General features: G+C 42.2%; 1 protein-coding gene across 3 annotated transcripts in view; it reads right to left on the bottom strand.

The window, feature by feature from the left end:
- Strip2 (striatin interacting protein 2) overlaps positions 1 to 8,199 on the bottom strand; it is a 46,886-nt gene extending 38,687 nt beyond the window's left edge. For all 3 annotated transcript variants that reach the window (XM_023702875.1, XM_004642743.2, XM_023702876.1), the window contains exons 1-2: positions 8,004 to 8,199; positions 281 to 350 (exon numbers count right to left, since the gene is read on the bottom strand). In XM_023702875.1, the coding sequence (XP_023558643.1) occupies positions 281 to 350; positions 8,004 to 8,174 (241 nt within the window). In that variant the 5' untranslated portion in view covers positions 8,175 to 8,199. The remainder of the gene's footprint in view (positions 1 to 280; positions 351 to 8,003) is intronic.
- Between the last annotated feature and the right edge of the window lie 8,199 nt (positions 8,200 to 16,398).

Here is a 16,398-nt window from a genome sequence, read left to right as displayed (position 1 = left end):
ACAGACAGACAGACAGACAGACAGACAAAGAAAGACAGAGAAAGAGAGAGAAGTGTGAGCAGGAAAGAGTAACAGAATGACAAAATAAAGACTACTATAGCCAGGGAAGAATTTATAGAAGGAAATGTGAAAACAAAGAGATGCTGAGCATTGGAGGGCAGTGAGCAAAGGACTGCAGAGAACAGCCTTCGTTCAACAGCCACCTGCAGACCCCCGAGGAGATCACAGGTCCTTCCCTTCGTGTTATTCACTTGCCTCTAAATCCATCTTTTCTTCATACCTGATAACTCTGCTGCATGCCCATCTGCATCTCCATATTCAAATTCCAGAGTTGGGCAGTCCACAGAACCCTGTAATAGAGAAAAATTCTGGTAACTGGGGTAACTTTGGAAAGGGGTTGCCACAGGAAAAGCACACCTTTATTTCATCTTCTTTTGGAGACCCTTAGATCAGGAAGGCAGCTACAGAGTCCCATTTGGTCTTTTCATCTGAGAGGAGGCTCTGTCAGGGAGGGGCTGAGCATTTCCATAGAGAATCAGAAAGTCTGGGTGAAGAACAGGACCGTGAGCAGATCTAAAAGCTATAATCTGTCTCCACATCTAATTTACATACACATAGACCAGAGGAGCACCTAGGCGATCTCTAGAAAAATGAAATGGATAAAAACAAAAAAGAGAAAATGGAAGAGAATTGAGTTATAGACACATTTCTGTCATTAACACACTGATTGGAGGCATATTTTATGCTGTGGGTGACAGCTCCTTATCTGTAAAAGGAGATTCTTCAGTTCTAATATTTCACAACTTAAGGATTGTCAAATAAGGCAGCATCTCCAGTCCAAGTCGCATTAAAGGTTAGATTTTTCTACAATGTTCCTTGTATAATCCTTAAGTTTTTAAGGAGGTATTTCCTTCTAATATATAAGAACTTTAGACTGGCTAGATAGCTCAGCAGACTAAAGTGCCTGCTTAAGCAAGCACAGGGACTGGGGTTTGATCCCTGGCATGCCGTGCCAGCCCCACCTCCCCCAGGGCACACTGAGATGGTGATTGAGACTGGGCATGGTGGTGCACACCTGTAATCCCAAGAAATTTAGAGAACATTTAATGACAAGTTTCCTCAAATTCATCAATGAAATTGAAAGGGAAGTAATTCTCCAAAACATCATTCCTAGAGGCAAGTATTATTCTGATTCCAAAACCAGACAAAGATCCAACTAAAAAAGAGAACTACAGTCCAATCTCTCTAATGAATATAGATGCAAAAATCCTCAATAAAGTACTAGCAAACAGAATTAAGCAAATCATCAAGAACATTACATCACAACCAAGTGGGATTCATTCCAGGAATGCAGGGATGGTTCAACATATGTAAATCCATAAACGTAATACACCATATCAATAGAGTCAAGAACAAAAACCACATGATCATCTCAATAGATGCAGAAACAGCTTTTGACAAAGTCTAACACTCAGAGGTCAGCCAGATAGCTCAGCAGATTAACGTACTTGCTTAGGCGGACACAGGGACTGGGGTTTGATCCCTGGCATGCATGCCGGCCCCACCACCAGATTGCACTAAGGCAGCAACTGAGACTGTGCATGGTGGTGCACGCCTGTAATCTGGGTGCTTGGGAGGATGAAAACAGGAGGGTCACTACAAGTCCAATTTGTGTAGTAAGACCCTGTAGACCTTGCACTAAAAAAGTCCAACACTCATTCATGATAAAATCCCTACAGAATAGGAATATACAGTCTATAACTCAACCTGATAAAAGCCATTTATGAGAAACCAACAGCCAACATCATACTAAATGGACAAAAATTGAAAACCTTCACTTTAAAATCAGGAACAAGACAAGTGTCACCACTGCTATTCAACATAGTTCTAGAAACAATGGACAGAGCAATTAGACAAGAGAGAGAACTAAAAGGAATAAGTATTAGAAAAGAAGTAGGGCCAGGGAGATAGCTCAGTAGAATAAGGGTTTGCGGGCCAGGGAGATGGCTCTGTACTGTAGAACAAGCACTTGCCTAGCAAGTGCAGGGGTCTGAGTTCAATCCCCGGTTCCACAAAAGAAAAACAAAACAAAACAAAAAAAAAAACTTGACAATTATTTTCTCAATAAAATTATGGAAACACACACACACACACACACACACACACACACAGAATAAGGGTTTGCCTGGCAAGTGCAGGGTCCTGAGTTCAGTCCCTGGTATTGCAAAACAAAACAAAACAAAACAAAACAAAACAAAAAAAGATGAAGAAGAAGTAGTAAAGTTATCTTTATTTGTAGATGACATGATATTCTACATAGAGGACCCTAAAAACTCTACTAAGAGTCTTGTAGATTTAATCATCAAATTCAGTAACATAACAGGATACAAAGTCAACACCCAAAAATTGGTAGTATTTTTGTACACAAATAAATGCACTGCGAAATGAGGGAAACCATATCTTTCACAATAACGTCCGAAAAAATGAAATACTTAGGAACAAATCTTATAAAGGAAGCAAAAGATTTATGTAGTGAAAATTATGTACTCTGAGAAAAGAGATTGAAGAGGATTTGAGAAAATGAAAAGATATTCCATGTTCCTGGATAGTAAGAACCAACATTGTAAAAATGGCCATATTCCCACAATTTTTACATAGATTCAATGCAATCCCAATTAAAATACCATTAGTATACCTCACAGAGCTAGAGAAAACTTTCCTCAAATTCATTTGGAACCAGAAGAGACCCAGAATATCAAAAGCAATCTTGAAAAATAAAGGCAAGGGGCTGGTGAGATGGCTCAGTGGTCTAAAGCACCTACTTAGAACAAGCTTAGCAAAACACAGGGACCACGGTTCAATCCCCCAGCACCATATGCCAGCCAGCCCCACCCCCTGGTGGGTTGAGCTGACCACACACACACACACACACACAAATAAAAATAAAAAAATAAAAAAACAAAGGCAAGGCAGGAGGTATCCCAATCCCTGACTTGAAATTATACTATAAAGCTATTGTGATAAAATCAGCATGGTACTGGCATAGAGACAGACCAGAGGATCAATGGAACAGATCAGAAGATGCAGACACAACTGCAAACACACTTAGCCACATTATCTCTGATAAAGGGGCCAAACATGTTCACTGGAAGAAAGTCTCTTTAATAAATGGTGCTGGAAAAACTGGCTTTCCATATGCCAAAGGCTAAAAGTAGACTGTCATTACTGCACTAAACTACAGACAAAATGACAGATTTAAATATTAAAATATTTAAAAATTATTATAAAATATTATAAAATAGAAACACTAAATCTTCTGGAGGAAAAGGTAGGTAGAAATCATAAAGACATAGGGGTAGGTACAGAGTTCATGAACAAAAAACAAACTCCATGGGAAATACTTCAAAGAATCAACAACTGGGATCTTATCTTTTTGAAAAGTTTCTGTACTTCAAAGGAAATCTCCAACAGAGTAAAAAGAAAACCAACAAACTGGGAAAAAATTATTGCTGACTGCCTCTCTGATAAAGGCCTTCTATCTAGAACATATGAAGAATTTAAAAAAAAAATCAGGCCCCTCAAATTCAAAGACCCAATCCAAAAATGGGCATCTGAGATGAATACACACTTTTCAGATGAAGAAATATAAATGACAAGTAAATATATGAAAAAATGTTCAACATTGGTCATTCAAGAAATGCAAATTAAAACAACACTGCGATTCAATTTCACCCCAGAAAGAATGGCTAACATCAAGAAGTCAGCCAGTAACAAATGCTGGAGGGGTTGTGGGGAAAAAGGAACCCTTCTCCACTGTTGGTGGGAGTGCAGACTGGTATAATCACTATGGAAATCAGTGTGCAGATTTCTTAAAAAGCTAGGATTGGAGGTCCCATTCAAGCCCGTTATTCCCCTCCTGGGTATTTTTCCAGAAGAACTAAAAATATCATACCACAGCTATATATGTGCACTCATGTTTATAACAGTGCAATTTGTCATAGCTAAATCCTGGAGACAGATTGCCCATCAACTGAGGAATGGATAAAGATGATGTGGTATTTTTACACAATGGAGTATTATTCAGCTATAAAATAGGATAAATTTGAGATTTTTGTCAGTAAATGGATGCAACTAGAGACTATACACTCTTAAGTAAAATAAATCAGAGCCACATGTGCAAACATCGTATTGTCTCCTTAGTGTGAGAACCTGAAAGAGAAAATAGAATATGAAGGGTATGATAGATACTGGGGAAAAGGAAATGAAGTTATTCAAAAGGAAGAAGTTACTGAGTTGAGGAGACGGACAGGAGAGGGAATGGGGGAAAGAGACACATATGTAAGCAGGATGGTTTGGACAACTGTACTATACATTTCTCCTTGTCTATGGAAAGAAGCAGATAATCCTTAATTTGTTTTGTCTCTTTTTTTCCCCCTCCTTTTTCTCCTCTTAATTTCTTCTTCAAATTTTGTCTGCATATATCTGGCAATATGAATAACTGGTTGGAAGACAACACTATGTATTAAAACAAATACTGTGAAATTCATACTTTGTTAAGTAAGCTTCTGTACACTTGTACTTTTTCTGTTTTAACACTGTTTTGTACTCTCTTTAAAAAATAAAAATAAAATTGAAATAAGTAAGAAATTTAAATATATATAGACATATAGAGAGAATAGTTTAATACTAAGAAATGAGAACTCAATTTAGAGTAAAGGACAATCATTAAAAAACCATATTTTTCACCACGCACAGTAGCATTACTGTGATCTCAGCTACTTGGTAGGATGAGGTAGGAAGATAACAAGTTTCAGCCCAGCCTGCATTGAAAACAAAAAACAAAATTTGTTTGGGGATGTAGTGCACTTGCCTAGCACGTTCTAGGTCCTGGGTTTAATCCTTAGTGTGGAGGGTGCGTTTTTCTTTTCTTTCTTTCTTTCTTTTTTTTTTTTAAACAAACTGTAGAAAAATGATAAATATTTTTATATCATGTCCCAACATACATATACTCAGGTACACACACACACATACACGAACTAACATTTAACAAAATATTTACCCTCACTATATGTGATCCACTGATATTTTCTCTCTTTTGTTTTGTTTTGTATTATATATATTTTTTGACACAGGATACTGCTGAGTTACCTAGGATGGTCTTGAACTTGCAATCCTTTTGCTTCAACCTCCCAAGTAGCTGGAATTCACCACTTTGCCCCATTATGCTATTTTCTATTATTCTATTTCTCTTAAAAAACAAAAAAAAAGTGTCATTCACAGGTTGTTTCATGTAATTTCAAAAACACTTTTAAATTTAATATATTAAACTACATTTTAGAAAAACATCAATGCCTTGTATTTTCTTCATACTGGCACAGACCAGTTAAATTCTGTCAAGAACGCTGAGAACCAACACAAGAGAACCAGGAGATTTAGCTAGAAGAGGAATAAAGCCTCTTTGAAAGAGGGTAAGTCAACACTGTCTTGTAAGTCTACACATATATGATGCACAAGGAGGTTCTCTTATCCATAGCAATTCTCTTCTGGCAATTCCCTAGAAGCCCTAGGGAAGAATGGACATCATTCTTCCTAAGAACTGTTTTCTACAGGAGAACAGAAAGAGGGAAGGAAGGAAAAGCAGATCCAGCACCTGGATTCTATGGTGATAAGGGAATGTACTGACAGGTACATCTGCAGCAAGGGAATGAGGAGGAAAGCTAATCTTTCCAGCCAGGCTTTTGGCAAGCATGAACCCAGATAGAGGCGATCACTGCAGTTGTTCACTTCCAGGCATGAGGAGTGCAGCTGCAGGCAATCAGCAGGTAAACTGCGGTGCAGATGTAATGCTCTGAGTGGCTGGACACTGACTTCATCAGCAAAGCAACTGGTAAAGCCTTTTCCTGATGCACCACTACCCCCTAAAACAGTGCTTGGCATATAGAATGATTTCAATAACTAAGTGATGAATTAAAAAAATAATTCACCCTCCAATATGTATTCTCTATGGGTGAAGGAGACAGGGTACTCTTAACAGACCAGATCCTTAGCAAGGGAGACAAAGAGAGGGAAGGCTAAGCTCTGTCAGTCTTTTTATCACCTCTACTTCTATCTTTTTAAAAAATAGAAGCTTAGATTCCAGTTCTTGGGAGGCAGAGAGGGAGAAGGATTGTGAGTTTGAGGTCATCTAGGCTACCAATTGAGGTCAAGGCCAGTCTGGGTTCTACTGTGGCCCTGTCTCAAAAAACTGAAAAAAAAAAAAAAAAAAAGGAAGTGGGGTTGAAGAAAGGCAAAAGGACAGAGAGCAGAGAAGAAGGGGAGAAAGGGAGAGGGGTGAGAGAGATAGGGGGAGGGTGAGTGAGAGCAAGCCAGGCCCCTAAACCTGGCACTCAGGAGGCTGAGGCAGACTTGTAAGTGTGAGGGCAACTTAGGGTACCTACCAAGACCTGTCTCAAATGTAAAAAATAGGGATTCAGAATGTAAGCTTTGTGATAGGGCACATGATTAGCATTTGCTGGACTGTGGGTTTCTTTCATCCAACAATCAAACATCAAACCAAACCAAACCAAAACAAAACAAAAGTGTAAGGGGACAGAGAAGGAGAGGGAGAGGGAGAGGGAAAAAAGTGGACAGTTCCTACTTTGCTGGTATCAAAATGAAAGCTCACACAAATTCCTACTTTGCTTTTATCAAAATGAAAGCGCACACAAATTCCTACTTTGTTTGCATCAAAATGAAAGCTCACAAGAAATCAGTTGGGAAACTGAAAGTCTATTCAAATGGTTGAACAGTGCACAGGAATGCCAAAAACATGGCTCCTAATATCAGCTCTGCCCTATGATGATGATGGTGATGATAGTAATATGATACTAAAACTCACTATGTATCAACCTATTAATTTCATGAGTTATACCCTACATTTCACATTCAGTTATCTCATTTTTACTCCATCACAATCTCCTGGGGTAAATGGCGTTAACCCTGTTTTACAAGTGAAGAAATTGGAGTTCTTGGAGGTTTGGTATTTTGCCAAAAGCGAGGAAGTACAGGGTAGTGCTAGGATCCAAAACCGGGCCTGACAGGTGCAGAAGCTCACCACTCATTAATACAGGTGTCTGACAGCAATTAGCCACTAGGAAGAATGTATGCAATGTGTTAATTATTGAAATTGTCCTACCAATTTGGTTTGAAACTGTCTCATTGCTATTTGTTTCTCAGTAAAATTATGGGAAAATAAATAAAAAATCCAGGTGTTTGATCTTGGGCAAATTAGTTCTGACTCTTTTACTCTCTGTAAAACGAAAGTGCCAGATCAGAACATCTCCAGACTCTTCCACTTGACATTTGCTGGTCTCTTCTCCTGAGTCCCACTCTGATCCAATTTTACAACTTGGCGAGTGGATAGAAACAGGCTAGGTGAGGGTGTACGGATGTGATAATAATCCAGGGCTTTCGTCGTCCTAGTTTGGATCTTTTTTAGAAGATGAAGAGACCTAAATATTCAAGTCCTAGCTGTATCCTAGGTCAGTTCGTCCAAACACCCATTTGGGTACTGTCTGTGCCTGGATCCCGCCGGCATTAACCCTTACAGGCAGGGGCCAAAGTCTGCGGGAGGGATGCGAAGGGCAGGGCAGGAGCCCCGCGGCCAACCTGGCCCCCAGTCGGGCGCCACCCGGGCCTGCCGGGCAGTCCCGCGACCTCTCCACGCTGGTGCCTCCCTTCAGTCGGGATCCTAGTTCCTGCTTCAAGGGGCTGCAGAAACCCAGTGAGATGAATACCTGAGCCCTAAGTGGGACGCTCGCTACCTCGCTTTCTCGGCTCCCAGCGGAGACAGGAGAGCCCCGACCCTCGCAGGGAGGCGCTGGGGAGCAGTCGCGGCTGCACAGCTGTGTCCCGTTGCGGCGCTCCCGCGGTCGCCGAGACCCAGGCCAAGCCCCCGTCATCCCACACGCGCTTCCCGCCCGCGGGCGTCTCCCGGCGCCAACCGAAGCTCTCTAGCTCCTCACCTCGGACTCCCGACGCTGGTTGCGGAACGCTTCCCGACCCTTGGGCGCCGCGGACTTCCCTTTGCCGTTGCCGTTGCCGTTGCCGTTGCCGTTGCCGTTGCCGTTGCCGTTGCCGTTGCCGTTGCCACTGGTAGGCAGACTCCCGGCCCCCGGCGCCGCTAGGTCCTCCATGTGGCCGATCGACAGCTTTGCTCCGCGGCTCGGCACTCTCTAGCCTGGGCGACCCCGCCGAGGCGCTCCCGGAGCCACGCCCACCCTCTGCGTCTCTATTGGCTTTGATCTCTTGACGCGGCCCCGCCCCGCGGCGCGATTGGCTGCTCGACGAGTAGGAGGGGGACTGGGAGGAGGTGGGGGCTCTTTCAAGGAATATCCCGCTCCTTTCTTTCCCCCCTTATTTCTGCGGTGTTGCTAGTAGCCAGGGATACCTGGGTTGGCTCCTCGCCCCACTTCTCGAACACCGGGAGGCAAGCAGGTTAGCTTTTTGCTTCTCGCAAGGTGTCCCTTAGCACCCAACCTCTCCCAGATAGCTACCTTTCTGAGAGCTCCAGACTCCGCCCCCTGCTCCACTGCCGCAGACCCAGACCCCGGAATCGCGGCTGCAGGACACGTCCGCATCCCACTTAGTCTCGAGGGAGGCTAGAGACACCGCAGGAAATGAGAAACTCGACTTTTTTGGAAGCTTTCTAAAGAGAATGCATCCGTCCTGAAGAGAGGGCTGGCTGGGAGACGCGGTGAGGGGCGGGACTGGGCGTGTTTTTATTTCCTTAAAATCGCGGGTGCCTTTGAGAGCTGCTAGTGGTTGTCTGCCCTTCTCTGCTGTATGGACACCTTCCTAGCATTGTGAATAGATAGCAACTCCCAGGTTCACCCTCCCCCGCCTTTTGCCTTTCTGCTTTCTTCTAAGATCCTTTCCAAGGGCTCAGTGTTACAGGGCAGTGAGGCTGCGCTGTCTGATTATGGTCTGTCCTCTAGAATTTATCTAAAAAGCAACTTACAGTGCATATCTGGCAGTTCTGACTGAGTAATGGAAGCCCCGGACCAAGGGGCGAAAGGGCATGGATGAGACCAAATCTCATATCCAAACCCAACGTCCTCCGTGCCCGGCGCTGCGCTGGAAACTTTCTAGATAGCTTATCATACTTTTCTTTGGTATGAGAGAAATAACCTTTTTTTTTTTTTTTTTTTTTTTTTTTTCGGAATCGGGGATTGAACTCAGGTCCTTGTGCTTGCCAGGCAAGCACTTATTCTACTGAGCCCCGAAATAACCCGGCCCCGAAATAACCCCGAAATATTCCCGGCCCCGAAATAACCATTTTTACGAATAATGTTTCCTGATGGGAAACCAGGACTCACAAAATACTCCTACTTCTCACTGTGTCTTACAACCCTGAATATCTTGTATCTTGTCTCAGTGTTCAGAGGGTGTTGTTCTCGGAAGGAAACTTTTGTTCTATTGGTTGACTCCGTTACAGATGGTAGTTGTCACACCCTCCTCCTGATCCAGAAAACTTTTTTGTTTTGCGGTACCTGGGCTCAAACTAAGGACCTTGTGCTTGCCAGGTAGGTAGGTGCTTACACCGCTGAGCTATCTCTCCGGACCCTAGAAATATATCTATGTATAAAGACAGAATTTTGTTGTTGTTATTATTGATACAGGGTCTTGTTTCATAGTTTGGACTCCTAGAGACCCTCCTGTCTCAGCCTCCCTTAGTTCTGGGATTGCAGATGGCACTGTGAGACCGGGGTTCGGGGGCTGGCATGCAGTGCGGGACTAAACTCAGAACCTTGCACTTGCCAGGCAGGTGCTTATGCTGCTGAGCTATCTCCTCAGTCCAGAAAATGTTTTTCTTTTTTAAACCATCCTCACTTGCTTCAGGGTATGCTGGTGTCCAGCCAACTTTGCCAGAATCCAAATCAGCATTTCCCACCATTTCTCAAAATCAAAGAGCCAACCAGGGAGATAGCTCAGTGGAGTAAGTGCTTGCATGGCAAGCATAAGGTCCTGAGTTCAATCCCTGGTAGTGCAAAATAAATAAATAAATAAAAATCAAGGAGCCAAAATTATTTACCTTTTCTTTTTTTTCTTTCTTTTCTTTTTTTTTTTTTTTTTTTTTGGCGGAACTGGGGATTGAACTCAGGTCCTTGTCCTTGCCAGGCAAGCGCTTATTCTACTGAGCCATCTCCCTGGCCCAATTTACCTTTTCATATGGTAGAGAAAAGTGCATTCCTTTTGGTCATGTCTCCTTCCCTCTTCTCTCTGCTGGTTGGTAGGTGCCTGATCAACGCAGGCTTGAGAGAAAGCACTCATTGGAAATTTATGGTTTTCCTTCTGTCTGAAGTCCCAAACATCTTACCTCTGCTTATCTCTTTCCTCTATGAATCCTATCTGTGCCTATCAAACAGCATGGATGTCGGGGCTAGTGAGATGGCTCAGTGGTCTAAAGCACCTACTTAGAACAAGCTTAGCAAAGCAGAGGGACCGCGGTTCAATCCCCCAGCACCACATGCCAGCCAGCCCCGCCCCCCTGGTGGGCTGAGCTGGCCACACACACACAAATAAAAATTTTTTTAAAAACCCAAAAAACAGCATGGATATAGGCTGTTCAGGAGTATGGCCAACTTTCACAACCTCTATACTACTGACATTTTGGGTTGAGAAATTGGGGGGGGGGGAGGTGTCCCAAATGTTAAAGGATGTTTAGCAAAATGCCTGGCTTTTCCCCAGAGACGTTAGTAGTACCTGCTCCTTGCTTGTGACAACCAAAAAATGTTTCTAGATATTACAAAATGTCTCCTGGGGAGCAGGAGCAAAACATCTGTTTGAATCCTCTGGTTTACAGAACTGAACTGATGTGAATTTCTAAGAAATTCCTTGGCTCAAACTGTTTGATTTTGGATTCCCCCCCACCCCCAGGTTAGGATTTGTTAAATTCTTAAAAACCTGTACTCTGAATTAAAATTTACCACCCACATCTACCCAATCATCACTTTAGTTTGATAAACCTGCCACAGCACAAGCCATTGTTTTTCACTAAAAATAAATCATCTATTTTATTCTTCCCAGTACCTCTCCTAAGTAGTCAGAGCTCTAAGACTGACAAGCCCAGAACTTCATATTCTTCTTTTTGGTACCAGGGATCGAACTTGGGATCTTGTGCTTGCCAGGCAGTGTGCTTAAGTTGCTGACCTATCTCTCCCTGTTCAAGAACTTCATATTCTTTCAAACCTCATCAATCAGCATCCTCAACAGTAGTAGAAATCCCCACCATGGCCAATTTTGAGGCTTTGTCACTTCCTGCCTGTTCCTAAGCAAAGGGGACATGGCTTGTTGGGAGGATTGATGACAGTACTCAGATCCCCTTTGGCCTCTAAAGCCAACTGCTGAGCCTACAGCTCTATATGCCCTTACTTTCAGAGAACAGATCTGAAAAACTGGTGCTGTGAAGATTGCAAAGCAAACACACAATCTTTTCTGCAGTCCAGTAGAATGGGAAACAGTAAAGATCAGGCATCTATCTGCTCAATATAGGCCCTAGAAGGAGAAACCAGTTTAACTGAAAACTTTGAAACTATTATAGATCATGAAATTGGAACATACAAACTTCTTTTAACTTATTTGCCAATGAGGGAGTGACAGTCATCAATACAATGTATCACATCCATATGTGGAAACTAATAGAGTTGGTCTATAAACATGTCTTCCCATTTTGCAGAGATGGCTCCAGGGCTGGGTTATTTTAAATTCATTTATTTAAAAGCCTGTGCTACTAATTTCCCTTGTCCTAAATCTCAGGTTTTATCCCCAAAATCAGGCTGCTGGCAAAAGGCTGAAAGTATAAATAGATAGTTACAAGGATCAAACATACCCCTTTCTCATTTAAGCACTTCAATCCATGGGGGGTCAAACACTTGATTAACAGAAGCACTCAGCACCAAGGATGTTTAAAAATACAATGCAGGAAGTCTTACAGTACCTTATTTTTTAGGCTATCAGGCAGTTAGGATAACACAGGAGAAAGAAGATATAATACCCTCCTTTCCCTGTGAAGGGCATGTGTAGGTATAATGATGTGATGGAGGCTATAGGACCTCAGACCGAGCAGAAAGTAATGTTAATAAAGAAAGCAGGGTGTGCCAGGTTTTTTAAAAGTAGTATTTGTTATACAACAGGGTATTAAATCTCTACCTTATGAGATAAACATCCATTTTATAGTCAAGAAAATTGAGGCTCTGCTTGGTAGCTGAGGTTCAACTCCAAGTTAGCTGGAGTGCTGGAGAGATAGCTCAGTGGGCTAAGCTCCTGCTTAGGTAAGCGCAGGGACCAGGGCTTGATCCCAGCACCACATGGCATGCCAGCCCTGTCCCCAAGTGGGTGCTGAGCCAGCCATCTAGTCTGGGCAAGATAGTGCACACCTGTAATCACAACGCTGGGGGGGAAGGGGCTGAAAACAGGAGGATCTCTATGAGTCTGAGCTGCATAGTGAGACCCTGCACAAACAATAGAAACTCAAAAAACAAGCAAAACAAAAAGACAAATTAGCAGCCGGATGTGGTGGTATACATCTGTAATCTGAGCACTCAGGGAGACTGAGGCAGGAGTTCAAGGCCAGCCTGGGCTACACAATTAAGTTTAAAGCTAGTCTGAACTATATAGTGAAACACTGTTTATTTTTTATTTATTTAATTTTATATATTTGGTACAGGGTTTCGCTACACAGCCTGGACTCACAGTGATCCTCCTGTTTCAGCCTCCTCAGCGCTAGGATTTCAGGCATGCACCTGAAATTACCTAGTCTTGGTAACTGCACGGCAAGTGGTACCAGGGATTGAACCTGGGTCCTTGTGCTTGCCTAGGCAGGCACTTAGACTGCTGAGCTATCTTTGCGCTCGTGAGATGCTATTTAAAAAAAAAAAAAAATCTAAATTAGCCCAACTGATTTAGATTTGTAAAGAGGCCTACCTCTTTCTACAATTCTGAGATGGAGAAACCTGCCTAACTGTAGATAGCCTGGGTTGACTTTGTGCGTCTAAAACTAAGGCCAAGCACTTGTTCCATTTTTCATAAAGGAGGAATCAAACTGTTGGAGGCGAGCAAATCCAGCCAGCTGACTTCAATGGTAGCAACTGCACTCTCCCTTAACTGGATCAGCACCAGCTTGAGACACTACCAACTGCTCAGACTATTCTAGCCCTCTGGCTTCTCCTTTAAATAAACAGTAATCAAAGGGGCAGAAGGTTCTGGTAGGGAAGAAAACCCCTTGCCCACAACATGTAGAACTAGTTTAAGCTGTTAACTAAAGAAAGCTACCGTACTGTTAGTTGAGAAAGAACAGGGAAATAGATTCATTCTTTACTGAGGTTATCTGATTAAGCACAAACCTCTACCTGTTTTTACTTCCCTTGCCTGGATGTAATTGGGTCCTCAAGGTCTGGGTCCTTTGGTCTCAAGTAGTGGGGATGCTAACTTTCAGGGCTCTCCAGAGCCTGAGGGATGTAGAACCACAGTTTCTCAATCTTTATTAAACTTACAATCCTCCATCCCCCAGGGTAGTGGTTCTTTACACTCAAGAGCTAGGGCATATGTCAGGCTGGGATGTAGTGGTGGGAGGGACAAGTACTTATTAGTGGAGTGGCCCAGTGTGGAACAAGGAGCTCCAGGGAATGATCAAACTCTACTGGCTATTGTTTCAGCTTTTACATTCTTGTCCTATAGCTTGTGACACAGGCTTAGCTCCAAATTGCTAGCTTACAAAAGCAAGAACCCAAGATAAGAATTCATTTTAAGAATACTTTATTTATCTTTTGAGATTACACAGTCATTATTGCTGATCTAATACAATCACTTAGACATAAAGATTTCCAAGAGCTTCTCAGAAATAGTGATCGTTAAGAGTTTTTTTTTTCCTTTTAGTAAGATGACAGAACTAGATGATTAGTTATATATATATATACATATATATATATATATATATGTATATGTATATATATGTATATATAGTTTAGGACTTGTCCACATATAATCTGCTGGTGTTGCCTATTTTCTTTCCATAATTTTCCTTTATTAAAAAGCTTAATGCAACAATGCATTTTTATTTTTTTTAAACCATGACTAAGTTAATTTTGAGAAAAACATAGGAGCAGCAATTTTAGATATGTTCAAAGAAATGCCAAGCAGCAAAAAAGCTTTGCGCGAGTGTGGCCATGGGAAGCTGTGCTCAGATTGGAGGTAAGATGGGGAGGGAGAAAGGCAGAGGAAAGGTGAACTAGAAGCATTTTTTTTTAAGTTTAGAAAACTGATTAAGAAGGCAAAAAGACCTTGAAACTAGCACAAATTAATTGTACATAAAATGGTATGCATCCTTCACAAGCCAGGGCCACATACAAAGAAATGACCAGCCTTCTTTCCCTTGCTTCCTAACAGCTCAGATGTACCTAAGGTGAAAGGCTGGAGGAAAAGAAGACAGGTTTGCTTTGGTTCCACAGGTAGTGAGAATTATAATTAGAGCCAACCCTAAGATTAACCCCAATAGGAGGCCTGGGCTTGTTCCTTCTTAATGGTTGATAATGGAGGAAGAGAGGGAGAGGAGGAGGGAAAGAAGGAAGGGGAGACAGAGAAAGCATCTAAAACTCAGAGGCAAATACTTTACCATGGGCAGCAACATGGGAAAGCTAACTCAGAAGCCCTTGTGGCTCTTTTATTTGAAGTGGGTCTCTTCTTAATAGTGAGGCAGAGTGTACTCTGTAAGTACTAGCACATAGTAAGCTCTGTAGAGACCAAGGCTTTGCTGAGAAACAGCAGGTTATGATTTTTGGTCTAAGAATGTAATAGGCTAGAGGCCAGATACCTGCCTAATGGAATCAGCTCTGAACATGAGATGAGGTACAGAGGTCTGAATCTTGCTAAAGAGATTCAACTAATTAATATAAAAATCAGAACTGGGCAGGCAAAAGAATTGAGTAGCCTAGTGGAATCATCAGCATTTATGGTCTTATCAAAAAGAATGTATGTGGTACCACTGAGATCTCTTAAGAACCAGATCCTATGGGCTGAGCCTGTATACTATTTCATGAGACAAACAGCCATTTATCCAAGTTCCACCTCCCTATCTCCAAAAGTAAGGTCACTTCCAAACTAGCTTCAAGGGTGAATGTTAAGACCAGAGGAAGTTGGTACAGACAGAGAAGGATCAGGATACAAAGGTTATAATGATTCTTAGCGGTCTGGTATATCCTTGAATCACATTAGTCCTGAGACTTTGAAACAGATCAGCATAAGGGGGGAAAAAAAAGTGAATAAACATGAAAGTATTAAACAGAGTTGGCTGGGGAAGAATGAATCATTTCAAGATTCCAATGGTTACTCCAGATTTTCTGGCTCCCCCAGAAACCTCTAAACCAGCAACTGAATCTCTAAAAGGAATCCAACTCTTAGAAGGAATATAAAATCTCATGCTACTCATATTATTACAAATTTTTTATAATGCTGGAATTATTCAAGAAACCATCTCTAAAACTGAATCCTTAAATAGAAGAGGTTGAATCATAAAGAGATACATGCAGAGCAGACACAGATCAGACCGCAGATCTTGGTTTCATCAATGACCACGGTCAGAAGGATGAGTGTCTGATGAGGTTCAAACTAGTTAAACTAGTTTTGATCATCTGGAGAGCTTACAGTGTCATCTCTATCTCTCAGCCACTCAAGCTGCAAAGTCTTTACAGGGAAACAAATAAACATACCTGCTTTTTGAGAGTGTCAAGCTATAGTTCTGAAAGACATGGTCCATTCCCAAGGCCTTACATCTCCAAATCCTTGGGAAAAATGCCTTTCCCTACTCAGATTCAGAAACAGTTTAGGAAAAACAGGAAGTTTCATGAAGCAGTGTTCTACAATAAGCCCTCCCTTTTTGAGACAGTATCAATCTGGAGGGGGCTTCCTGAGAAACTGCATGAAATGACAAGGAAGCAAAACCATATCCCAGTGGAGCTGGCTTGCACTTTCTGAGCAGAGTTTGGTGGGATTGGAAAGATGGCAAAACATGTCTGACAGAAACCAGATTCCTCTGTCGAGGAAATCATGGAGGCACATCTCTCTTAGAGCCACAAAGCATTAAAATGGACATATATATTCAAGGAGTTGTAGGTGAAGGAGGAAACCTCAGGAGGCACAGGAACAGGCTCAGCTGAGTTTTGGGGGCAGCCTGCCAAGGCCTTAATACTCCTTCCTTACAGCCTTTTTTTTTTTTTTTTTTTTTTTTGGTGGTACCAGGTATTGAACTCAGGACCTTGTGCATGCCAGGACATATTAACTTGGTGGCTTCCTAAAGGCCTTGTCTGGGGAAGGGAAAAAGCTGAGAAAGGCAGCTGCTGAAAACTTATTCCAGAAAACCCCAGA

This window comes from Octodon degus, unplaced genomic scaffold, assembly GCF_000260255.1.
Source record: "Octodon degus isolate 3935 unplaced genomic scaffold, OctDeg1.0 scaffold00160, whole genome shotgun sequence".
Lineage (NCBI taxonomy): Eukaryota > Metazoa > Chordata > Mammalia > Rodentia > Octodontidae > Octodon > Octodon degus.
Note: the sequence above shows the minus strand (reverse complement) of the source record. Positions and strands in the feature narration are given on the sequence as shown.